The sequence below is a fragment of the Conger conger genome, chromosome 16 (assembly GCF_963514075.1).
Source record: "Conger conger chromosome 16, fConCon1.1, whole genome shotgun sequence".
Taxonomy (NCBI): Eukaryota; Metazoa; Chordata; class Actinopteri; order Anguilliformes; family Congridae; genus Conger; species Conger conger.
Genome location: NC_083775.1, coordinates 23440222 through 23467540, shown reverse-complemented (window position 1 = coordinate 23467540; position 27319 = coordinate 23440222). Strand labels below are relative to the sequence as shown.

Here is a 27319-nt window from a genome sequence, read left to right as displayed (position 1 = left end):
GCCCACGGAGGTATGGAAGGGGTGGAGCCTGGATGGCTGACATGGGCGGGGTCATGGTAACATTCATCAGGTGCACTCACCTTCCGTGTCCCCGCAGGTTCGGCTGCTCTTTGAGCTAGCCTCTATACCTTTGACCTTCTCTGGGTCCTCCTGGCCTTCCTCAGGAGCTTTTTCCTCCTCCTCTTCCTCCCCCACGTTCTTGTAGTTGGGTCTTTTCTGTGCCCTCTTGCGCCCCCGATGGCGGTTGATCTCCAGTGAGCGCTCCAGGCTCTCCACGGGCTTGGTAAACCGACGAACGCTGGTGTTGGTCTGAAAAAATATATTATCATTTAGCATTTTTCGCCAACAGATACAATTTTCACAGGGTTATCCACTCGCCGGGGCCAAGTACAAACCTACAGTTGGACAAGTAAAACTAAGTGAAGATTACATTACATTATTGGCATTTTGGCAGATGCTCTTATCCAGAGCGACATACAGACTAAGCAGGAGACAATCCTCCCCTGGAGCAATGCAGGGTTAAGGGCCTTGCTCAAGGGCCCAACGGCTGTGCGGACCTTATTGCGGCTACAGTGGGATTAGAACCACCGACCTTATATGTCCCAGTCATTTACCTTAACCACTAAGCTACAGGCCACCCCCAGGCCAAGGATTCACTCAGGCCAAAGCTGTAGCTAGCTAGTTGGTACATAGCAACATACTCGTTTAGTTCAGGGCTATGGATGAAAAATAGCTCAAATGCTAACTTTTACATGAATGGGAAAAACTAAATGTAGATTAACACCGTCCCTATTGAACAGACTGTTTTATTTCAGTAAAGAGAATGCATGCAAGCACAAACACAACTTAATCGTAATGGTGGTAGTAACAGCGAAGCAAATAGCAGTGTTGACATTTGCGGTTTGCGCATCTCCATCAACCTCAGAGACATCGATGCTTTCAAAGCAGGCCATATGTCATTAACATTTATGTAAATATGCATTTGCGTGCACTAGACTCAATTCCAAATTCTAAAGGTTATTACTGAGGCTTTGTGATTTTTATGCACTTCATGCGTTAGGCAAGTAGATTTCCTACAAAAAGTACAAAACAAGTTTTATGTCAAGGTAAAACCTGGTTTTAGCCCTTTACAAAAAGATACAAGAGAAAGTCAACAGTTACAGAAATATTTTAGAGCAATTAAAAATTAATTTATCCTTTATCTATCCAGGAAAGTCCCGTTGAAACAAAAACATATTTTACAAGCCCTGGACAAGAGGCCAAAGTACACAGCACAAATTAATTCTGAATGAATTCTGGGAACTACATGCCTTAGAGAGATACCTTTTTGGCTATGTGATCAGCGGGGTTCTGACAATAAATATGTGGTGGGTGGATGAGCAGAAGTTGAACACGCGATGACCCTACATTCAGGGCTAATGGTCAGAGGGGACTATAAGCACATTGGTCAAATGCATGGTGCTGATTAAATACTGAGGAACAGTCAGGGTAGCATGACTACAGCAGGGCACAGATGGCAGAACATTCAAAAGGGATGAAACATTTCCTGAAATTAATCATAAACTGCCATGACGTTGTCAGCAGACAATGACAAAGTGCAGTTTCATTGTAATCCGCTCTGTATGTAGGGGCGGCCTGTATCCCAGTGTAGCCACAATAAGACCTGCACAGCCGTTGGGCCCTTTAGCAAGGCGCTTAACCCTGCATTGCTCCGGGGAGGATTGTCTCCTGCTTAGTCTAATCAACTGTACGTCGCTCTGGATAAGAGCATCTGCCAAATGCCACCAATGTAATGCAATGTAATGTATAAGCGCATATGGCCAAGCAGCCCACCTGAACTGGGCGCCAGAGTATCACTCAATTGCATGGAAAAATGGCAGCTGTGGCAACAAGACCACCAATGGAAAAAATGGACCAACAGGAAGCAGGCAGGGGTGTGCCAGGAACACACAGGGCCCTTTCCTGCCCAGGGCACTCAAGAGACATCCAGTGAGCTGCTCGTTTTGCTGCGTTCGCAGTCATGTTAAAAATAAACTCACTTCTCAGGAATAAAGGGTGCCGTCCATGGCCATCTGGTTAACATCAGACCTGTTGTTTATCCTTATTGTAGGGTAAGTGTGCGCGCACACAAAACCACTATTAGTTTCCATCTTGCCTCATTGTTTGAGTGGAGCTTATACATTTTTTTCATGTCCATTCAATACCCTATACGCGACTGGTGTTTTCATTTAATTTTTTTTACTACCTGTAGTCCTGTAGTACAGTAACTAAGGAGCTCCCCACTAGTTACGGACTTCACTTCTGCACCTGGGTACACAGAGAAATGCTCGACTCACACCGCAGCCCACCTGCGCAGACCCCAGGATTCTGCACACCGTGCAGCTGCATCGCGCCGCTCGGTTTCTCTCACACACCTCTTCACTTCTCACACAAGGAGACGTGTCTGTGCACCGTCCCCTGCCGTTTCACAGGACGCCCGTCAGCCACCGGTAACCAAACGCATCGCGTTCAGGCATTTCAGCGCGACTTGCGCGAGCACGTACATAAAGGGTTCAGCAACGAGCAGCGCCGACGCCAAGTCTTCGGTCTCACAGCCGAAAGGAGGAATTAAAAAATAAACCATCAATGTCAAAAATAAACATTCAATGCCTTTGTAGGTGCCAGAGGGAGGTTGAGAATGTAGTGCCTCAAGCAAATTACAGAGTACAGCATAGCATAGGTAGGGCTAGTAAACCACAACATTTCATTTTCCATTACAAAACCCATGGGTGTTCTTCACGTGGTGACAGGGATTCTGTGATTTTATCCCTTTTGGCAGTTCCCAGTTTTGCAATTTATGATGTTCCCTCCATCTTTAGTGCCTGCTGGGATCTTTCAACAATTTTGGATGATAGCACAACCCTGATAGCTCAAAGCCAACAATGTATAAAGATTCCAGAACATGCTGAGATGAGGATCCTCCTTTCTTCCTCTTTTTTCCCCCATTTTCTTTGCCCTGACTGCTCAGTGACTCCAGTCAATATTTTCCATGACCTACCCAGTTTTACCCATGCTCAGAGCCTTATTAAAAATATCACAAACATGACTTTTACAACTCCATACACCCCCACCCGCCATACCTGCCAGTATAAAATCAGGGTAACAACCCCAACAGCTGAGTAGCAGGTGTTAAATTCTTGGAAAGCAAGTGCCAGAAAATGAAATGTTTTTCCCTCTACAGCAGAGGTGCCCAATTGTATCCTAAAAAGGCCTGGTGTGGATGCAGGCTTCCATTTTAGTCCAGCAATAGGACAACGCATTCTAACTAATTAACTAACCAGCACTATGACAACGCATTCCAACTAATTAACAAACCGTGGCAGAATCAGGCGTCTTAATGCTTGGCTAAAGCTAAAAGCTGCACCCACGCCAGACACACACACACGCACACGCACACGCACACAAACACACACACACAGTTGCCATGACGATAGCCTCAGATTTGCCTCTTAACCCCCTTATTTGCAGCGAGACCTGGGCGCAAGTTTGAGGAGAACTAAACACCGTTTCTGGTCTTTGGGGCTTGGATGGGTGTAGCTTGCTGGTAAAGGAACAGAGACAAACAGGCAGGTTATCTGAGCCTTTACGAGAAAGAGAGCCAGTGTTTGGAGAAGATGTGAAACTCTGATCAGGTAACTAACCGCAGCAGTGCTTAGCAGGAAGTGGTCGCGACCCCGCTGCCAGGCTGGAAGGAAGTGGAAACCTGACTTCAAAAAACTGAGCTGAAGTCACGTGGGAGCCCCTTCTCTGAACTGCAGTCTGAAACGGGAGCGAGAAACCGCTCCAGCTCTCAGAAGGCCTGCAGGCCTCCGAGCAAAAAGTAGACCAGTTAACTTCAGTTCACTTCTTTACTATATTCCCCATGGACCAATCAACCAGGCAACACAGAGGAGGACACACAAAATAAAAACACAGACAAGTAAATTAATATTATGAATTAATAAAAAAGTCTCTGCAGAAAGGTAAACACAGGTCCCCAAAAGTCCCCTGAAAGACTAATTTGATTGCAATTGGAATAAATGACCGTTTGTATTGATTACATTTTAATCTTCTGTAGGCCGCCGGTAACATAAAACCAGAAGGAAGAACAGAAAACTGTACACAACGGATGGACAGTCTGAGAGGACGGATGACCTGAGCTTTCTGCAGGACAACTCCCACAGTGGTTGACAATGGCATTCAACGCATTCCTGCTGTTCGTGCTAAAATTACTTTGATAAAAGTTATGAATGCAAGCATCGCAGGGAATTGAATGCTATTGTACTATAGTTATCAAATAAATACTATTGATTAAATAGTTTCAAATTTGTAGCTGTCGGCTGACTTCTGGCTTATTGTTTGGTGTTTCTTCGTCCGTGTTTATTTGCGAATTCAAACTACCAGCAAACTGAACGTAGCTTTCCATTTAAATTTTTACATTTTAGTCATTTGGCAGACGCTTTTAATCCAAAGCGACTTACAAGTGCATAGATTCTACCATAAGTCAGAGCATCACATCCAGAAACTAGCAAAATACACAGGAAATGCTGTTCTAAACATAGTTGTCATCAGAAGTGCATTCCACTATGCGGTATCGAAATAAAAATAAAGAATACATTATCATTATATGCTATTTATTCATTGGATATTGACAGCAAAAATCCCCTGCATTTAGCCAAAAATGGACACGTTAATCTCACCACCATGATTGTCCTGCAGCAAATGAAATGCATTGGCCGTTTACCGTTACATAAATATATGAAATTGTATAGAGACCGGTACTGGCATAAATGTAAAATCATTAGACCAGTCGCCTACGGTAAAATAGACCCGGTGTTATATTATAACAGGCAAACATTGCACTCCCAACGGAGTGCACAACCCCGTCTGTTCTTATTAACAGCAGTATATTTATAGATTTCATGCCAATCAAATCTCCCGGGCAGAAGCCATAGGGAAGAGGGATGTAAACATGAAGAATTATTATTTTAAAGGATGCATTTTAAAAAATGACACACGAGCGACCAGCATGCCTGGACGTAAACTACAGGGATTTAACTAGCCAACAGACTGCTGCAACTGAGGTTACACAGCACGACATGAATGTAAATGTAAATCTTTAATTTGGTAATTAGGCTATCATCTGTCTTACAGTTTTGACATTTAATTATTAAGTAAATGTAAATTTGTAAGTACAGTTATAAAAAATAAAAAAAATTTAAAAAACCCTAGCGGTCATAAGCAGTATCAGTTACAGGGTTACAGGTTAAAAATGGGATGGTATCAACAAGACATATCAGACATTAATATAAACCACGCCCAGCCCAACTGAAAAACAACCGAGACCATGGAGATGCAAGTGGAGAGCAGTAAAAGGGAAGATGCCCTACATCTGTCTGGCTGTCTGTCCGTGGTCTGCGGTCTGCTCACAGATTTCTCAGAAACACAGTTCTCGCAATACAGTACCCCTACGCTGAATCATGCTCCGAGCGTACTGTAAACATATGCAACACACACACACACACACACACACACACACACACACACACAAGACGCAGAGGAACAACACAATGTAATACACACACACACAGGAACACAGAGGAACAGCACACAGTGTAAAACACACAATCGCCCACACAGAGACACAGCCGAGACACACAGCCACTCAGATTCCCTGCAGGGAGTGCACACCATTTCGACACCTCTGTGCTCAAACACGTCGGACTAAATGCAAATACGGCTGCACCTACGCACCGCTGTGCCACATCTCTGTGGGAACCACAGCAGCCTGGGCTGCACGTTGCTACGGTTACCAGTGGAACAAACTGTCCCTTTCACACTCTGTGTGTCACCAGCCGCACGGTGAGTACACGGAAGTAGAGCCCTGGGGCTGAACTATCTAGGGCCGTGCGCCACGTGTGCACCGGTCCGTCACCCCAAAAAGGGTGCTTAGCAAGGTGCTTGGAGGGACTCACCAAACTCTTGTGCGTGTCCTGCTCTGTCTGCAGAGAAAACACCGACAGGTCCCCGTTCAGGATGACGTCGGCCAGGGAATTGACCAGCGGATGGTAGTGGATTATGAGAAAGACCTGGGGGGGGGGGGGGGGGGGGCAAGATTACAACGTGGTTGTGGAGGCAGGGCTCACCAACACTACAGAGTAATGGAGATGTTTCCTTCCACAGCCGTTCTGCCGCCTTGCTGTTCGCCGACATGCTACCACATCATTACGGAAAGGTTCTTTCATCTTACAAACACACTACCGCAGCGTTACAAAAAAATGTTCCTCTTCTAAGTCGGCCTAGAAACTCGGTGCTAACAAACATGACCACAAACACGCAATGGATTTGATGCTACGGGCACTACTCATACCTGTGACAGCAGGTACAGGGACACCTGAGGGCTAATCTTGCGATCTTCATCCTGAAAGGCAGAAATAAATCCACTGAACATTCAGAGTGGACACACTACATTTTCATCTGGCCCAGACAAGTTACATTTTTTTAAATTCCTCCAGTATGCTAAACATTTAAGGAGCAACATAGTGGTTGGTCACACCTTCTAGGCTTTTATATGCAATTTCCACAAGAGGGCATTGAAGAAACACGTTGAAAGTATGAAATATGTCTGTTCTTTAGAACTAAACTTAAAAATTTTAAATTTATTGTCCAATTTTCAACCTGTTGAGAATATTCTCCCAATTGTACGTCACACAAGGACAGCCACTCACCTGATCCCTCCCCTATAACTCATGACCCACAGTTTGCACTGCTGGCCTACAGGAAGGTGGGGGCACGCCATAGCTAATTGACAGCTCTCATTACCACGCGTGGACAGTTCAGGTTAACTCTTACAGTGGGAAATAATAAACATTAGAAAAATGTTTCAAAATGCATTTAAATGAGTGAATAATAAAATAATCATGCACATTCATTGTATTCGACACATTTAGTGACACATTCACCCACCATGTTACTTCCTAAAGCATAATTCACAATTTGGTGATAAGGTCATCTATGCACCTCCCAACTCCCAGGTTGCTACACTCCTTCACGGACCACAGCTTGGAAACATGAGGTATAATTACTGATAAAAGAGTAAAGGCCAATTAACTTTCATCTCCCAAAGTCAATTACCTGTTATTGTGCAGATTTTCATCCAGAAGCGCATTTATCAATTGTGATGCACTGTATTTGGTCCATGTGGTGGTACATGTCATATGTTTTGTATATAGTGTCTGAAGATTCTAGCAATATTCCCCTGGAGGCCATGGTGGCTTACAATGGGAAATGTAGGAATTTGTGTAATGCCTCTCATCGGACACAAGGCACCCCCTGCGGTACGGTTTCCCCACGTGGCTAGGCAGAGCACAGCCCACCTGCTCGTGGCTGACCAGCGAGTACACGTAGAGGGGCAGGAAGAGCCGGTTCAGCAGGTGGTCCGTCAGTACGTCGTTCAGAAACTCGCAGCTGATGATGAGGATGTCGTTGAGATAGTGCAGGTGGTCCAGGTGTTCGGCGACCAGGTCACTGAGCTTCCCCCTGTTCCTGTGTCTGTCGAGAGAGAACCGCGACGTCACCCATCGGCCGTGGAACGGTTCAGCCGCCCGGGGCGTGAGGCTGAGCGGGTAAACCCGGGGGGCACGACGAGGGCCGATCTGTTTCGGGATTTTGTGCCAACATCTGGTCTTAATTATGTCACCGACTCAGTCGTATCTTATCTGACATTTGCAGGAGAAGCGGCTACAGCTGCGGACTGCAAGTGTGTCTTAATGATTTTACCGTGCTCAAGTACAGGTTTGAACCAGGGTAATTTATAGAGCGGTCAGCAAATTGGTGAGGCTACAAGACCTTCTAGGCCACTCCTAAAGCTCTTAACTTTAAAGACATGGTGCTCTCTGGACTTTAGTTTCAGAACTATAGCTCCAAGTAATCCTTATCAACAAATTTATAATTTCGAAAGACTAATTTTTTGGATTCTAAAATCAATTTAAACATTGCATTAAACATTGGCTAATGTATTTTGCGATTTCTACACAATTATTTGCATACCTCAATGCACACAATCTTGTTTTCTCACTTAGGAAAAGGAGAAGACTTCAGAGGAGACACGACTCTGGTGCGACACTGACACCTAATGGACACCATGTGCATTGCAATACGCATACATCAGGCCCCAACCCTGCGAGGCATATCAGGCACATAAGAGTCTCACTTACTCTTCGTCCGTCTGCACGCACTTGTCCAGCTCGATGACGTGGCTCCCTATGAACCACACCAGGTTGGAGAAGTAGGGAACGGCCGTTTTATCCCGGATGTAGTGGAGCATGTGCTGGTTGTCCACTGGAAAGGAGGGTTACCACGGTTACACAACAGCGGGGGAAGGAAGGAGGGCACGAGCAGTCACTCCCCCCCGGTGAAGGGGGCAGGAGCGTCGCCAGCGTCTAAGAGAGGCGTCCGCGATTCGGTCTCGTCGCCTCGCAGTTTGTCCTCTTCACACGTCCGACTGACGTCAAACGAGCCGCGCTTTTGTTGACACAAATCGCCGCAGAGCGGCCTGTAGCGTAGCAGCTAAGGTACATGACTGGGACACGCAAAGTCGGCGGTTTGATCCCCGGTGCTGCCGCAATAAGATCCGCACAGCTGTTGGGCCCTTGAGCGAGGCCCTTAACTCTGCCTTGCTCCAGGGGAGGATAGTCTCCTGCTTAGTCTAATCAACTGTACGTCGCTCTGGATAAAAGCGTCTGCCAAATGATGTAGTTGTGTCAGTAATTACAAATGTCACTCCCGGCTGAAGATGAACTGCGAAACGAGACCACAGAATCGGGAGCACCCGAGAGACCTGAAGCGGGTGCTTCATGGGTTAGCACGGGAACATGGGACAGGCCACGGGATTAGGGGTTATACACTTCGACAGAGGAAGAGGGAGAGGGACCTGCCACAATGCCCCATGGGAAAAACCCCAGGGGGGTGCTGTTTGGGCCCCCCGACTAGACTCCTTCAGTGGGGGTGACTTCCTTTTAGAAACATCTTCAATTTAGCAGTCTGAATGGCAGTGAGGCAAATGACTAAGCCCATAAAAATTGTTCCTTTTCAATGTCCTGAACAGACAGGACAACTTCTCAATGCAACGGTCTTATACAGTGTGTCCAGGTCAGGCTTTAGGATGGTTTACAGTCCAGTGAGCTGATGCCGAGTCATGGCTCTACTCTAATACTGGGTATTCTGGACTGAACTTTATCAATGGAGCATAAACATGAGCAGGCCTTCAGCAGCTACATAAATACATAAAAAACATTCAGCCTTTAAAATTTAATTTAAAAGAACAGAACTTGGGAGACTGTGGACAGCCAGCAAACCGACATCGTGCTTACATCTGGACCATGAGGGAAGAAACCAGGAATTACATGGCTATCCATTATGGCTCATGGAGCTGATCTTACCGTGGTAAGCGCAGGGCATTAATCACCCAGATAAACATACCTCACAGTACCAGAAACCACAAGGTTATGTTCTCAAAGTAAGCAAGAAAAGAGGCGTAGGTTTCATAGACCAGCGGTGTGCCTTGTTAAAGCAGAGCAACAAGGATTGAAATGTTCACACAGCAAAAAGAAGCTTCATCATAGAGCCCACCCGGTCAGTAGTGCTTGTATTCATGTAGGAAGGACTGGGGTTATAAATACTCATTAATTCCATCACCGTAAAGCATGACCCAAACACACTGACAAAAACAGCACCATGAGGACAGGTATTAAGTGGTAATTATCTTTATCGTAAAGGGACAGGAGTGGAAGGGGAGGAGGCTTAGGGGCTCTGTGGATCCAGTGTAGGACCACACAGTTGGCAGTGGACACCAAGTGCCCCTTGTGTCCGTACCCAGAGGCCCAGGAACACCCAACAAGAAATCGCACCTAGCATTGATTGATTTATTTATTCTTTTATTTTATTTTATTATTATTTTATTTTTTTGTTTTTATTTTCCCTGGCACCCAGGCCAGGTTCACTCTAATGTGGCGAATCAGAAACGGCATTGCCCTGACTGCATCAACATGAGGCCTGCGTTACCACTCAATAAACAAACAACAAAACAAGTGATAAGAAAAGTTCCAAAAACTGGACCAACTTACGTGACACTGGATTAAGGGACACAGGAGTCACCATTGAGGGAGAGGGAAGAACAGACACAGTTAATTGGGTTAAGCTGCGGGTGGGGTGGGGAATGGTCTCCAACAGCATCACCCTACTGGGGTGCAGCTACATCAGAGAAGTACACACAGGTGCACACTAGTTAATTGACCCCAAGCATCTAGCACACAATATCTGCAAACATACATTTCAATCCCAGCATCCCTGTGATCATGTGACAACAGCAGACAGCCCTGTCCACCACCCCGTCTAAGAACATTTTCAAATCTGCCAGTACTACCAAAGCATGCAGTATGGCTTAGTGCTCAGACAACCGCAACGCAGTATAGTACAGGCTTTGGTTATATATATATATATATATATATTTTAACATATTCTACAGTCATAACCTTCAGTAGTGCCTGCACGTAGCAGTGAGAGGCTTGCATGCAGTTTGGCGGTGTTTTTAGTTTTGTTTTTTCAGAATGATAGTAATGTAGAGAAATATCACACTCAAAAGCATGAGGAGGAAAGAGAGAAAGGTTGTCGCAGCAACAGAAAGGCAATAAGAAGAAACATTGGTGTGCAAGACGGCGAAAAGCACACTGCCAGATAATCTGCACTGCTTCAAAACTCCTACATCTTTGACAGAAACGCTTGGTCCCCGGATTACAAATGTAAAAAAGCAAAATAATTTTCTTTCAATGAGTTTCCATATATGTTTAATTTAATGAAAGAAAAAGGAGTAACTCGTCTGTTGAAGCTGGATTTTAGCAAACCCGGCTATTAGTTTTCAGACTAGTTTTGTGGTGTTCTAGCACCTTGGTGGGGGTGTGTGCATGTGCGTGCAGCAGATACTAGGAGCAATATGTGTGCCATCTTGAACGTACGACAGAGCGTGAGAGGAGGAGGCTCTGCCCGAAAGGGTGAAAATAAACCATCAATGCGTCACATCAGAGGCAGGGCCACCCATCAGCGCCACCTATGGAACGTACTGTTCAGATCAGTGCCGTGCACCATTTTATCAGCCGTGACCCTCAGGCCTGCAAGCGTGGCCATGCATATCGTCCTGGCAGCCTGCGAGAACAGGAGAGGAGGGGAGGGGAGGGGAGGAGAGGAGAGGATGCAGGGAGGGAGAGGGAGAGCGAGAGAGCGAGAGCCAGGGGCAGGTTCGGAGCAGGGGGCGTCCTGAGGGCCCAGTTACTCACCTTTGTACACATTCAGAGTGATAGTCCTGACAGCAATTCTGACCATGCTCTCGGGGTGGTTGAAAAACTTAATGGCCTCCGTGTACAGGGCAAAATCATTAGTGTGCTGGAAGCATGGGAGACAGAGAGCCAGGACTTAAACACGGCACTGTGCAGGACAGCGGGGCCACCCTCCAGAGAGAAGCGGGCTGCAGGGCTGGGCCTACGCCCAGTCTGCGACCTTTAACTTTTCACCTCTGACCTCTGACCAACAACCACTAATGACTTCTGAAATATAACAATGTAAAGAACTCTAATAATTTACTATAGCCCATGGTTCAATATACAACTATACATCTATACAAATAAGCATGCTACATATGTTTCTCATGTCACAGTTACTTGTATATTGATACATTGAAAGTTCTAAAGATACACTTTAGGCCAAGTGCTACAATATATTGGACAGAATAGGCATATGCCTACAGCACACAGTACCTTACAGTACTTATTCAATCTACATTATATGCAAGGAGATATGCATAAGCAAAAAATAAATATATGTTCAACATTCACTTCATATAATGTATTTTTATATATTACACATCAGTAAGAATATGGCATAGCATTTAGGAGGAATCTGAAATGAGACGTCCGTGGGCCATGCACAAGGACATGCAAACACTGCAGAGCTGAGGCCCACGCTCTGGCGGCCATTTTAGTCTGATCTTGAAGAAGAGGGGTTTGGTGGGGTCCCTGACAGACGGTGTTTCTCTGAGAGCGAACCCTGCCCTCCAGTCCCTGCTTACTCCCGACACCACCGAGCGGCTCGGTGGTGCCCCGGAATAAAGCCACCTTCACCCCCGTTTCAGTACACCAATAACTTCCCCCTATACACAGGAGCCAGAGAAAGATACAGGAGACTCCCCTCGCTGGGGGCTATAAAGGCGCTATCCTGGAGACAGACACTGAACACAGCCGTAAGTCAGAGGTTCCACATTGATGGGACAGCAGTGATAAGTCAATGCAGGAAGTGTGCCTTGGACATTCCAGAAAACTGAAAGATGCCCGTTTAAGACTGCTACCTACAGTTTAAGGTATGCATGTAAATTTAAAAAATAATTAATTCATTTAAAAAATAAAAAAGAAGCAAAAAATAACATAAAAACCCTATTCAAAATGAGATTGATAAATTCACTGAGTGAATAAAAGCCTGGACAGTTGGGGTCAATTATGTTTGAATTCAGTTTCAATTCATCAATGAACATCAATTGAAATTCAGCTCATTCATTGAACAGTTCAAAAATGCTCAGAGAACATGGGTATTTATTATTCATGAGCTGAATTTATAATTCATTTCCTAAAATGGAATTGACCCACAACCATGCAGGGTGGTAAGCCTCCCAACAGCGTCACCTGTAGGAGCAATGGCGCAAGCTTTCATGGCATGGCCAATAGGGCTCCGTTACCTCATTGTAGAAGAAATGGACAGTGTGGTTGTTAAGCTTCAGGGACAGGGTCTTCAGAAAAGAGATATAGTATGCCATTATCTCCTCGTCGGAGAAATCAAACTTATGGACAATGATGGAATTGACGTGGTTGTTGGAGAGCAAGTAATCTGGGAAGGGAAGAGGAGGAAGATACTGAGATGAGCTTGGAACATTAAAAATTCAAACAAAAGCATCAGATATAACACACAATTTGCAACAGGCCTCTTATTCAAGCAAACGATTTTGTGAACAGAGCATTTCATGTTACATTGAAGCAATCAAAAACATTATATTTTATAGTCTGAAATGTATACAAATGTCCAATTTTCAGTCATCTCCTACAAACCAACAATAGCATAACAATTATTAATATATTGTGTTGCCTTACGATGGAGTAGGCTACATGCACAGATGTTTCATGACTTTTTCTGGATTACCATACTTACACAGAGATGTTTCATGGCTAATGTTTTCAAAAAGGATGTTGAGTGTCTGCAGGAGCTGAACACAGACATAGCGTCCAGACTTCTGGCGGAGAATGTTGAGGAAAAACGCAAACATGTTCTTCTCCAAAAAGAAGCTGCACAGGAACATAAACACTGGCATTACACAAATACAGATATTATACTGACAGATATAAAAACATATACTCTAGATATTATGCATGCAAGTATTAGACATTAGACTGAATAGAAACAGTAGATATTGTATGCACACACACATACGGGTAATCTTACCCATATCATTATTATACAAATGCTATTTTAAAATGTTATTTTATTGGAGTGCAGATCCGACATGTACTAGGATGAGTGAGCATTCTGAAATAGCATCCGCTAAGCCCACAGCAGGAGTTCCCACCTTCAGGTGACATCACAACCAGTCACAGCTTTCCCAAGTGACACAGAGCAAATAAAAATATTTTTGGCGCACAATCTTGGTCTAAGGGGAACACCAAGGTGGAAAAAATCCACAGGGGAATAAGGGATGCCTTATTTTCACTCAATAGCCTTATGTAGCCATCCGCTATAAGCCTGGCAAAGAGCAGGGGACCTTAGATCCACACACCTGCCCACATTCTGGGCATATTCCCCACTCACATCAATGCTGCAAATTCTGGTCTCAGGTAAAGGCAGCAAGTGAAATAAACAGAGACGCATGGAAGCGGCTGACTAATGTCTCACTTCCACGAATCCGACTTCTGCAGATCTGACCTGTGTGTAAACTGGCACATCACTGCAATTTCCCGGAAGTAAAACCAGAGTGCGTCAAGATCACAATATCTGATAAGTCAGGTTGCAGAACTACTCAGTTGCAGAGCATTTCCTAATCAAGTTTTTTAAATGGCTTGCAAGCTTACGAATATGTGGTTTGTGGATGGCCTCCTTTCATAATGAATGCTATTCTGCATAAAATGAGCTCAATACCTTTGTCTTTTTGCCACGAGCACCATTCCTAGAAATGATTTGCAATTAAAGAAGAAACATCTCATTTCAATATTCTGAACAAAAGTTCGCCTTTCCTTTTTGGTTAGAAAGGGGTTTTGTTGAAATGGTCAAAGGAGCATTTTTAAATGATATGGCAGTTAAATGAGTGAATGCATTTTAAGTGTGTATTTGGCCCAGGGCATGTCGGTTTTGCATTGCAACACAAGCCCAATGCTACCACCATACCGCACTGCCTCATCACAATCCTTCCAGACCCAATGCGCTTCATTCGAAATCAGTTCATCTGCAATCTCTTCACCCTACACCCATGTGACAGCCTTCAAGCTCACCAACACCCAATCATTGCAGGTAGCTTCCGATGAGAAAGTGCTAAGGCTCTTCCATTTATTAAAGCGGAATCCTCCACATTCTCACAAGATGAGCTGTTTTTAAAGGATAATACAGGTCTAAATATTTATACTAAAATCAATCATAAAAATAAGTTGCTGTCATTTGGTGGTTACAAAGCTTTTGAGCCTAAATTAAATAATATACATTTTTTTGATGTTTGTTTTTAAGTTGAGCCAAAATACTTTTTAAAACATCAAATTAGCAATTTCATGCCTGTCTCTGTTCATCTTTCTGAAAGTGCAGAGTTTAAAAAGTTCAATGCCATTTGCTATGGTCTTGTGCTACTTTGAAAGCTAAGCTGCATAGTGTGCACAGGTTCTCCCTTCCATATGCACACTGGACCTCACAGGGATGATAAAATGGGGATATGACAGGTTTCAAACAACAGAAACCAGAGAACCTTGATCAATCAACCATGGAGTACACTGGCAAAACTAATAGAACACCACCAACTGTAACGGGTGGACAACTCCTGCTAGATATCGTAATGGAACTATAGACAGAACGTATCCACCAATGACTGTTGGCGTCGTTCTGTTTCTCACACACAGATTGGCTGAGCTCCACTCTAGCACTGAATGTGATAACCTGTCACATCCCCATTTTATCTTTTCTGATACCTCAAACAGTGGTAGAATACAGATACAGAAGAACCACAGGGCAATGGTATACGATGACATAATGACAAAAGCTTCATAAAAGCATACAGCAACCATGGTTTCACCTATCAGTCCGATTCACAGATTGGGAAATCTACCATGCTCCATAATTCTATGACTGATGGCATCTAGCCTAACTTCAATTTCCTAAATACAGTACACGTCAAAACACTCTTGGTTAGAAGTTTCGCTTGTCAAGGAGTAGCTCCTCACTCATCTCCAGGTCTGGAGATATCGCATGCGCTTGTGTAAACCGTTTATGATGTAAAGGACTCAAAACCAGACACAACTTACTCGAACACCGAGCTGTCATTTTGATCTCCCCAAATCAGGATCTCGGTTATCGAACGAATGGTTTCCACAAGCAGATTTCGGTTGTGATCCGTCACTGTCGTATTTTTTGTTAAGACATTGTACATGTACCTTGAAGGAAGACAGAAACAAAGCACAAATGCATGCAATACATTAGACAACGTAATATGTCGACCAGTAAATACCACAAATCCTTACAATAAGGTCACCCAAGGCCAAAGGATTAAAAGCTGTTGCGTAATGCTATCACCAGGCTACACGTGCCAAGTGAACACCTGTTGCAACAACACAAGAAAGTTTCCTGCATTTACAATTGAATTGTGCAAATGCTGACGGTGACCACTTAATGTTTATATTGTTATGGGAATGTATGTGGCAGGTATTTTTTAATGCTGTACCAAAAGAGCATGACTAATAATATTACTTTCAGCAAAAAGTGATGTTCGGAATGCTGGCCAACACGGCAAACGAATACCGTAGACTAATTTGCACTCAATCATCACGTTAGTGAGCTAGCCGTCAGCTAGATGGAAAGCTTACTGGACGCTAAGTTAGCAAGCTAACTAGCTACGTTGTTGTAACAGTAGCTAACTAAGTTCGCTGTCGCGATAACATTCGTTAGCAAAGTGGTGGTGGTAAAAATAAATGATGTTACCAAGGCAGCTAAATAACAACACAGCTTACTGTGCTGCTATCTGGTTAAATTACCTGTGGACACATGCAAAGCTGCCAACTTTGATAAACTCACAGCTTAACATCTAGCTAGCTACACGCACCGGTAGATTTGTCGGACGTTGGTCATGGTGTTCATAGCTTTATTGTAACTAACCTTTTAGCTAAACGGTTAAGACACAAGCTAGGTCGCTATAGCGTAGTACGTAAATTAGTTTCTATTTAGCTAGCTTGCAATTTAAGTAAACCATTGACTGTGGTTGACATCTCTAGAATTGCGGAAGCGTCGACATGGGCCTGTAAATACTGTCAACTACTCACTACATAGCATTAGATACGCTTTCGGAGAAGAGAACAGAATTAAACACTACAATCTATCTACCCATCACAAATCAAGTACTTAATATAACTAGCATGCCAACTAACTAAAATAAATCAAATGCACACTCGCCACACTTACTTTAAATGGTCCAGAGAGTGGATGCTTTTGGATTTCCCTTGTCCTCCCACCCAGCTCCTCGATCGACCGAACATGTTTGCACTCGCAAAAGCTTTTCTCTTTAACGCGCACTTATTATATCAGTCCATAATCAACCACTATGAAAACAAATACAACAAAAACATTCTGGATTATGCAATGACATTCGGAAATAACACCTTTCTCTCCGCTGCTGTCCACACTAGCTTACATCAACGACAGTGAACTGCAGCTGTTAATATCCGGGTTAAACCGCTGATAATTATGGGAAATGTAGTGTCATGCTTGTAGTTTGCGCGAGTCATCAAGGAGTTTCCCTAAAGGTTTGCAACTACTATTCCCAATTCCTTTGTAAATCATATGACTTCAGTCATCTCGATGTTCAGAAACGTTCAGAACTCACCCAGACGTTAAAAAGGGAGCAACATGTACAATTTTATTAAACGTTGACTCAATTATTGTGATAAGTCAATAAGACAAAACAGTGTTCTTTCACTAATCGATGTCAAATGTGATGTTATAATTTGTGGTTTTATAATTTGCGACAAAACGAAAGTTGAGGTATCGCCTAATTTGTGAGGATAAAATATCAACCACGAAGCCCGATAGAAATCAGAATCGTGTGGTAGCTTCATTGAACAGTTCAATGGGTAGCTTGGTTGGCGATGCAAAATAGCAGTTAACCAAGTGAAGTTGTACAGGCTAGTGTCCATTACTGAGTTGTAGCTTCTTGCACAAGTACCAGACCTGGATCAAATACAGAGGCTTCAGAAAGTATTCAGACCCCTTCACCCTTCATTGTCTTCTATTGTGTAGATTTAATTTGAAATTAATAAAATAGTTGTTATTTGCCCATTTTACATTACATTACATTACATTACGTGGCATTTAGCAGACGCTCTTATCCAGAGCGACGTACAACAAAGTGCAAATCAAACACAAGAACAAGTGCAAAAGTGGACCTGAGAGGACAGTACAGTTCCGAGTCCTAGTGTAAACATACAGAAATTCAGAACCCTTGAAGAGTACAATCAACTTTCAAACTAGCATACCACAGTTGGCAGCTAGAATACAACAATACACCAGCCAATAAAAACAACAATACCTATACAAGTAACGATATCTATACATAAGTGCCATTACGGTCTAAGGCTAATCACGGTGATTGTGAGTTGGGGAGGGAAAGGTGTAGCCTGAAGAGATGGGTCTTCAGTCTGCGCTTGAAGGAGGTCAGAGACTCTGCCGTTCTGACATTCACCGGGAGGTCATTCCACCACCGTGGGACCAGGACAGACAGTAGTCGTGAGCGTGAAGTGCAGGTGTGGCGAGGGGGAGGCGCCAGACGGCACGAAGAACGGAGGGGTCTTGTTGGTGTATAGGTCTTGATAAGGGATTGAATATATACAGGGGCTGATCCTTTAACTGCCTGGTATGCGAGCACCAAAGTTTTAAATTTGATGCGAGCCATAACAGGCAGCCAGTGGAGGTTGCTGAGCAGGGGGGTGACATGTGAATGTCTGGGAACATTGAATACCAGAGAGCCCATGAATCTGCACTCAGTAACACATTATGACAAGCTGAAAACATGTTTTTGTCAAAACTTCAAAAACTTTATTTATATATCTAATTTATATACGTATTCAGGCCCTTAATTCAGTATTTTGTAGAAGCCGCTTTTGCAGCAATTACATCTCTGAGTCTTCTTGGGTAAGTCTCTACAAGCTTTGCACACCTGGATTTGGGCAGTTTATCCTATTCTTCCTGGCAGATCCTCTCAAACTCCATCAGATTGGGTGGAAAGTGTCTTCGGTTCTCCCCATAGATGTTCTATGGGGTTTAAGTCTGGGCTTGAGTAGCTAGGCCACTCTGTAAAGATACTGTAGTGAACGTGGTTCTGAGTGGGTCAGTAATCAAGGACTATTGGTTTCACCTGAGTTGGATGATTGCTGCTGACGGGGACTCTGTGTTGAGCCTTCTCAGCTGCACGTGATTGCAGCGGGGAGGAACTAATAAATCAGAGCCGAGCGGGTGTGACACGGTCTCTGGGGAGTGGCGGTGCATGGACGTGAGGCTACGGAGCTAAGCCAGCCGACCAACACAAACATTGCACTCGCACATGGACCTGGGGGGAGGTTCGCGTGCTGCCTAGAGCCGCTGGCCTGAAGATAGGTAGCGGGTTGTAGGGCAAGGTTCCTGCGGTAGGCAGGGCTAAGGGGAAAGCATAGCAGGGATATAGGAGTGCTCCTGTCCGCTCTCCAGCTTGTGGAGAGGCTCTCCTGCTGTTTGTGGAGACACCTCGCGGCGCTGGACCGAGGGTCACCTGTTGCTGTTGACTGACGGGGATCGGACCAGTGCCAAAGCCCAGACCCCGTGGAAGGGTCTAGAACCCCGGGCAAGTTAAGTGTTTTAATGGACTTTAATAAGTGTTTAATGTCCTATGTCTGTGTCCTATTTGTTGTGTGATTGGGTTTAGCATTTTAGCCCAGCACAGCCCAGCCATAGCACGGGGGTGGGGGAAGCAGTCGGATCTCCACCTACCAGTAGCCTCTTGACAGGTGTGCCCATTATCGCACGGGGAGGGGTTTGTAGTGGAAGTAGCATAGGCATGTGTGCAGTGCAGTTGCTGTGTGAGTAGCCTACCTGTGTGTAGTAGACTACCCTACCCATAGCTTGAATGGGCTACCTGCAGTGTGCATGAGGCCGAGTGTGCCGTGCCCTGCAGTGCAGTGCAGTTGCCGTGTGGGTAGCCTACCTGTGTAGGTTTTTATGGTGGTTCTGGCGTACTGTTGGGGACCTGGTGGGGAGGGTAGCCACCGCAATATTTCCCATGCCTGTGTAGTGTCTGAGCTGTAGCCCATGAGTGTGTTTAATAATAAAGATAACTGTTTTGTACCTGAACCTTCTCCTCCATTAATTGTAGCTCCTAGACCAAATACTTTATGTGGTCTGGCTCTCTACATCTTGCTATTGGCAACAAGGTTTATTACATTGGTGGCAGCGGAGGGATCTCCCAACTTTTAAACCTTGGTATAGTGTAGCCTGCTACAATGTTGGAGGGAGAAGGCAGTCAGCAGCCGCAGGTGCAGAGTAATGGGAATAGTAATTAGAATGCCCCCTCTAGTAGTGTTGGGCACCATGTATATTCCGGTGTTGGGCCACCTCCTCGCCCAGTTTTTATGCCTGAGACCTTTACGGGGGTAGGCCGTGCGTGGTCTGATTGGTCAGAACAGTTCGATGTGGCGGCTGAGGTGAATCATTGGGATGAGGCTCTCAAAATTAAGTTTATGTCCCTCTTGCTTGCAGGGCGTGCTAGGGACATGTATAGCGGGTTGCCTAGAGAGGCTAAGAACAACTATGCATTGTTGAAGGCAGCCATGACACGATGCTTTGAACCATGTGATAGTGATGATTGGTGCCGGGCTAGCTTCCTTGCCCGTCGCCGCCAGCCGAATGAGTCAGCTAGGGAGTTTGGTACTGCTTTAAGGAGGTTGGCTATTAGAGCGTATCCGACAGCGGATGATTACACCCGCGATATGTTGGCAAGAGATCAGTTTATCCTCCATTTTGCAACCGGTGATTTTCGGATCAGCTTACGGGGTGCTAAGCCCAAGACACTAGAAGCAGCCATTGATCTTTCCTCTGAAATGGAGTTGCTTAGGAGCCTGGAGCAATGTCATGTGACTTCAGAGGCCAAAGTGATGGGCGTGTCGGTGGCTAAATCTAGCAGTGATGAACAAATGGGAGTGTTGGTGGGGATGGTTGAGGAGTTGAGGCAGGAGGTGCGCTGTCTTCAATCCACAGTTAAAAACATACAAGCAGCCCCAACAACACCACATCTCTCCCAGCCCACTGGAAACCTAGGTGGAGGTAGTAGGGGTAGGGCGCCATCTAGTGGGGCAACCAGTCAGGGCTTTCGAGAGGCGAGAGACAGATGTTGGGAATGTGGGTGTAATAGACACCTCCGATGCGAGTGCCCGTACTTGCAGGGAAACTAGGGGGGGCAGGCACAGCAGGCCAATTGCCTGCCCCCGAGTACACTCGTGCCACTATGGCCTCGGTAGGTAAGCAGGGCGGTTCAGGGTACATTGCTGCCAAAGTAGGGGGGTTAGACTCGCTCTTGTTATTGGATAGTGGGGCCACCTTGTCAGTGATTCCTAAACAGGTTTGGTTAGCCATCACTAAGGGGGGCAGAGTTGGTTGGGTACCAGGGGGATGTGTCGGCTGCCAATGGCGGGGCAATGGGAATCCTAGGGTGGCACACTGTGTGTCAGTTTGATTCTCTGGCATTAGTTGCAGTTTTTGGTGGCTGATGTGCCGTCTCAGGAGATCTTACTAGGATTTGACTTTCTCCACAAGTATGGGGTGGTGGTGGACTTAAAAAAAAAAAAGAATGGAGGGTAATGGGTAAGCTACTCCCCCTTATTGTGCCAGCAGATATGGAGGAGCCACAAGTCGTCACCGTCCCTGTGGATACAGTAATCCCTCCCCGCAGCGAAGCCATCATTATTGGTAAGATAGAAAACACTATTGGGCCTGCTCGAGAGGGGATGCTGGAGCCGGCCGAATCAGTGTCTACTCATTGTAATGTGATGGTGGCTTGGGTGGTCTTTAGGGTGGAACGGGGCACCCTGCCGGTCGGCCTCTCTCCACCAACGTCAACGTCACCAATGATGCTCTTACCTTGAAGGGAGGGATGAAACTAGGTTTGTTACCTACTGATATTGAAGTGGGGAGCAAGGCAGAGAATTTGGGGGAAGCAGAGACAGAGGGTGTTTCACAGTTACCCTGGACGCCTGATACACTGTTGGTGCATCTGGGGTTGCACCAGAAAGGTTTCGAGGCAGCTGAATTGGCAGCCATCTATGATTTGCTGGCCCGAAATTTAACAGTGTTCAGTTCAGGTGACAATGACTTGGGGAGAACTCGCCTTACTTTACACCAGATCGATACAGAGGGAGCAAGGCCAGTGAAGTTGCCCCCCCGTCGTGTTCCCCTCCATTTACAGCAGGAGGTAGCGGAGCATATAAAGCAAATGCTCGAGAACGACATCATTCAGCCCTCTTACAGCCCCTGGGCGGCGCCTGTAGTTCTGGTCCGCAAGCGGGATGGAGGGCTCCGCTTTTGTGTTGATTACCGGAAATTGAATGATCTGATTCGAAAAGACGCCTACCCCCTGCCTCGCATTGACGACGCCCTTGATAGCTTGAGTAAGGCTTGTTGGTTCTCCACTCTAGACTTAGCCAGCGGTTACTGGCAAGTCGAGATGGACCCCAAAGACAAACCTAAAACGGCATTCATTACACGACAAGGGCTTTTTGAGTTCAATGTGCTTAGTTTTGGCCTGTGTAATAGCCCCAGTACCTTTCAGAGACTAATGGATCTAGTGCTGGCCGATCTGCAGTGGACAACTTGTTTAGTGTACCTAGATGATATTATTGTGTTTGGTCGGACTTTCCAGGAGCACCTGTCCCGGCTGGATGAGGTACTAACTAAATTACGCCAGGCTCAGCTTAAGGTAAAGCCTGCTAAGTGTAATTTATTGTCCACTCAGGTGCAGTACTTGGGCCACAATCTCAGCGAGGGGCGTGGAAGCAGACCCAGCAAAGGTAGAGGCAGTGCGACAGTGGCCAGCGCCAAAGAACCAGACTGAAGTGAGGAGCTTTGTGGGGTTAGTCTCCTATTATAGGAGGTTTATGAAGGGCTTCGCGGCGATTGCTCGCCCCCTTCATCAACTCACAGAGAAGGGTAGACGGTTTAAATGGACCGAGGACTGTCAGTCAGCCTTTGAACAGCTTAAACTTAGTTTGATGTCGGCCCCCATTCTCTCATATCCAGACCCCCATAAAACTTTCATTCTAGACACCGATGCTAGCGATGCAGGCATTGGGGCAGTCCTGTCACAGGAAGAGGCAGGGCAGGAGCATGTCAAAGCTTATGCTAGTAGGGCTCTGACAAAATCCGAAAAGAAATATGCTACCACTTAGAAGGAGTTGCTGAGTATGGTCACGTTTACTAAATACTTCAAGCACTACTTGTTGGGCAAAGAATTTGTGCTGAGGACGGACCATAACTCCTTAAGGTGGTTGCATAATTTTCAGGGGATAGAAGGACAGTTGGCTAGTTTCCAGTATAGGACTGTGCATCGTCCGGGACGAGTACATGCTAATGCAGATGCCCTCTCTAGGTTACCGGCGTTTCTGTCGACCATTTCGCACACCCCGACAGAAGGGGGGGCGGTGGAGGCTCCAGCTCCCCAGGCTGTACGTACAGTGCACCACACAAACCCAGTGGTGCCCCCTGGCCCCAAGGAGGGAGATGATTTGGCGTAGGCTCAGAGAGAGGATGCAGAATTGCAACAAATCATCGCTCTGAAAGTGGGTGAGCTGGAGTGTCCAGGGCCTCCCAGTGAGTTAAAGGGATTTGCACCCGTGTGGGCTCAGTTACAGGTACAAGGTGCTAGGCTGGTGAGGCTACCACCTGTAAATTCAGATGCAGCTAAACAGGTGCAGGTCGTTCTCCCCAAATCCCTAGTGCCGAAAGTGTTAGAGCAGTTGCACGATTCAGTTACGGCGGGTCACTTGGGGGTACAGAAGTTGCAAGCCAAGGTGAAAGACCGATTCTACTGGCCGGGGTGGTTTGGGGATGTTAAGCGGTGGTGCCAGGAGTGTGTAGAGTGTGGATCTCGAAAGACAACTGGGCAGCAGTTGTGTGCCCCCCTTCAATCTGCTGTAGCCTCAAGAACCTATGAGCGGGTGGCATTAGACATCTTAGGACCACTGCCAGAAACCCCCACTCGGAATAAGTATATTTTAGTTATCGGGGATTACTTCTCAAAGTGGACAGAGGCTTTTCCCCTTCCCAACATGGAAGCACAGACAGTAGCCAAAGTTTTGGTAGAACAGTGGGTCTGTCGACTGGGGACCCCCCGCACCATTCACACCGACCAAGGGCGAAATTTTGAGTCCAGGTTGTTTAAAGAAATGTGCCAGCTGCTAAACATTCACAAGACCCGCACGTCGCCTTACCACCCCCAGTCTGATGGGATGGTAGAAAGGTTTAATCGAACCTTATTGTCCATGTTGTCCTTGTTTGTGGAGGAGAATCAGACTAATTGGGACACACTGTTGCCATATGTGATGTTGGCGTATAGGAGTAGTGTGTACTCAAGCACAGGGTTCACGCCCCACAAGGTGGTGTTTGGGCAGGAGGTCGTCCTCCCAGTGGATGTTATGCTGGGCCTTGGTGGGGGAGAGAGTTTCTCTGCAGCTACGGAGTATGTGTTTAGGTTGAGGGACACATTGCCACAGTGGTGGGGGCTGTAAGAGGCCATCAGGCGAAGTCCTCTGTTAGGCAGAAAGAAGTCTCTGATGTCAGGGTCAACTGGCAGTATTATTCCGAGGGAGAGTTGGTATGGGTCCGGTCTAGGGCTAGGAAAAGGGGTGTTTGCCCTAAGTTGCAAAGGAGATTTAGGGGCCCCTATAGGGTCATAGACAGAATCACCGAAGTCTTATATCGCCTAGTGTTAGTGGAGGGAGGGCCTGAGGTGATTTTGCATTACAACAGACTCAAACCTTTCCTCTCCCCAGTACCGGACACAAGCTGCCAGGAGAGTGTACCAAATCGTCAGACCAGGCCCCCACATCCAGGAGCAAGGGGCAGCGCTGGCTGGGTCCGTTGGCGAGCCCCAGGTCCTGCTGGGAGGTCTGGAGAGGCCCAGCAAGCAATACAGAGTACAACTCCCCCTAGGCCCTGCGTTGGAGTGGAAGCAGCGCGACAGACGGGGGATCCGACGCAGAGTGTCCAGCAACCAGCGGATCCAGGAGGAGAGAGCATGGAGAACACCAGCCAGGACACCCGGGAAGGAGAGAGACTGAGCAGAGGAGCAACAACCCAGGAGAGCACATCGGCCCCCATACAGGATGGGGGTGGAGAGAGGCCGAGGGGACAACAGACAGTGCAGGGGACACGTCAAGGATGACAGAGGAGGCCGCCAGTGTGGAGCAGAGACTACGGGATGTGTTGACTCCGGGACGAGTCACATTTAAGGGGGGGGGGGAGAGTGTAGTGAACGTGGTTCTGAGTGGGTCAGTAATCAAGGACTATTGGTTTCACCTGAGTTGGATGATTGCTGCTGACGGGGACTCTGTGTTGAGCCTTCTCAGCTGCACGTGATTGCAGCGGGGAGGAACTAATAAATCAGAGCCGAGCGGGCGTGACGCGGTCTCTGGGGAGCGGCGTTGCATGGACGTGAGGCTACGGAGCTAAGCCAGCCGACCAACACAAACATTGCACTCGCACATGGACCTGGGGGGAGGTTCGCGTGCTGCCTAGAGCCGCCGGCCTGAAGATAGGTAGCGGGTTGTAGGGCGAGGTTCCTGCGGTAGGCAGGGCTAAGGGGAAAGCATAGCGGGGATATAGGAGTGCTCCTGTCCGCTCTCCAGCTTGTGGAGAGGCTCTCCTGCTGTTTGTGGAGATGCCTCGCGGCGCTGGACCGAGGGTCACCTGTTGCTGTTGACTGACGGGGATCGGACCAGTGCCAAAGCCCAGACCCCGTGGGAGGGTCTAGAACCCCGGGCAAGTTAAGTGTTTTAATGGACTTTAATAAGTGTTTAATGTCCTATGTCTGTGTCCTATTTGTTGTGTGATTGGGTTTAGCATTTTAGCCCAGCACAGCCCAGCCATAGCACGGGGGTGGGGGAAGCAGTTGGCTCTCCACCTACCAGTAGCCTCTTGACAGGTGTGCCCATTATCGCACGGGGGGGGGTTTGTAGTGGAAGTAGCATAGGCATGTGTGCAGTGCAGTTGCCGTGTGGGTAGCCTACCTGTGTGTAGTAGACTACCCTACCCATAGCTTGAATGGGCTACCTGCAGTGTGCATGAGGCCGAGTAGCCTACCTGTGTGCCGTGCCCTGCAGTGCAGTGCAGTGCAGTTGCCGTGTGGGTAGCCTACCTGTGTAGGTTTTTATGGTGGTTCTGGCGTACTGTTGGGGACCTGGTGGGGAGGGTAGCCACCGCAATATTTCCCATGCCTGTGTAGTGTCTGAGCTGTAGCCCATGAGTGTGTTTAATAATAAAGATAACTCTTTTGTACCTGAAAACCTTCTCCTCCAGTAATTGTAGCTCCTAGACCAAATACTTTATGTGGTCTGGCTCTCTACATCTTCCTATTGGCAACAAGGTTTATTACAATACACTGTATCTTTAGAATTCAAGTACTTTTCTGTGCTCACTTAAACTTGCCTGGTGCAATTGAGCCAACCAAGAGGACCAGGAAGGAAGGTATTTCATAGGTTCCAATTCACTAGACTAGCTCAGTAAAGTGTAGAAAAGTAATATGAATCCAAAACAATTTGACCCAGGTCTGACTTATACCAACATTACCCAATGTAATACATTTGTGCCCCATGTGGACTGTGTCTACACTCGCACAGCCATACCACACTGTACCTTCTTTCTGATGGTTAGAAGCTAAGCATGGCTGGGTTTGTTAAGTAGCCTACTTGAATGGGAGAACTGGGAAAGCAAACTTGCTGATGTCTAGGAGTGGTAATGTGAGGCCAGTACAGGGCATCATTCCCTCTGGAGTCAGCGTGGGCATGTGTTCTAAGAAAGACATTTCTTTCAAATGTGAGGCTAGGCTAAGGGTTAGTCCAGCACATTAATTCCCTTAAACAGCTTCATCGTGATGGATCTAATGAATACTAAGTGTCCCAAATGTTTGATTCTAATGAAAAATAACGTAATTACTTTGGCTAATAACATACATTTTTGAAACTATGTTGTGTGTGATGATACACTGATTTATAAAATATTGCTATTACTGCTGCTGCAGTCCTTTTATGTGATTTCTGCACCTTGAAAACAAACATGTTTGGTTTGAAATGTAGACAAGGGCAGCTGAGAGACTGACCAACTGCAAGAAAAGAATAGAAAAAGATTTCCTCAGCTTGTTGTTCTGGCTCCTCTTTTGATTTGCAGCCATCTAGTGGTGGCTTTGTGTAACTAGCACCTTCTTATTGTTTGAACAACCATTTTATAGGCTTCATGCAAAACAATATTCAAAATGGGCATGCAGAGCCACCACTACCTCTGGAGTAACATGAGGAGTACTGGAACATTTCTTTGGGGTCTGCCAGTACCACCCACAAAAGCCATAGATAACGACAGCATTCAAAGCATGCACACTTTGAATGACGTCCTTCTCACCAGGACAAACATGAATTACAGTCCCCTTTGTACATGCCTTCAAAAGAGGAGAGAACCAGTGCCTGTGAATACAGACATACAGTAAATGTTTCATTACTTTGTACTGTGAAAGTAATACTGGAAAATAATGTGCTTGGTTCCACAACAATAAACTGGAGGATGTGTTCTTATGATTTTTTTGGAGATAGTCCTTCTTCCCCAGTAGCCTGCCTACAACCTCAGAGAGCAGCCCAGGGAGGACAGAAGGACTACAACCTGACCATTCATTGGTCTCTTCCAACTGAGACTAAAGCCATTAGTCTTCACAGTAATCTGTGCAAAGGTTTTGTTTTTAAAG

The 27319-nt window shown here is 46.2% G+C and overlaps 1 protein-coding gene across 1 annotated transcript in view; it reads right to left on the bottom strand.

The window, feature by feature from the left end:
• The window catches only part of clec16a (C-type lectin domain containing 16A), a 51678-nt gene extending 34661 nt beyond the window's left edge, over positions 1–17017 (bottom strand). Inside the window, exons 1-10 of the mRNA XM_061223209.1 lie at positions 16759–17017; positions 15609–15737; positions 13264–13397; positions 12797–12945; positions 11349–11454; positions 8235–8358; positions 7395–7569; positions 6389–6439; positions 5994–6107; positions 81–309 (exon numbers count right to left, since the gene is read on the bottom strand). Of these exons, the coding sequence (XP_061079193.1) occupies positions 81–309; positions 5994–6107; positions 6389–6439; positions 7395–7569; positions 8235–8358; positions 11349–11454; positions 12797–12945; positions 13264–13397; positions 15609–15737; positions 16759–16832 (1285 nt within the window). The 5' untranslated portion in view covers positions 16833–17017. The remainder of the gene's footprint in view (positions 1–80; positions 310–5993; positions 6108–6388; positions 6440–7394; positions 7570–8234; positions 8359–11348; positions 11455–12796; positions 12946–13263; positions 13398–15608; positions 15738–16758) is intronic.
• Positions 17018–27319: the final 10302 nt, after the last annotated feature.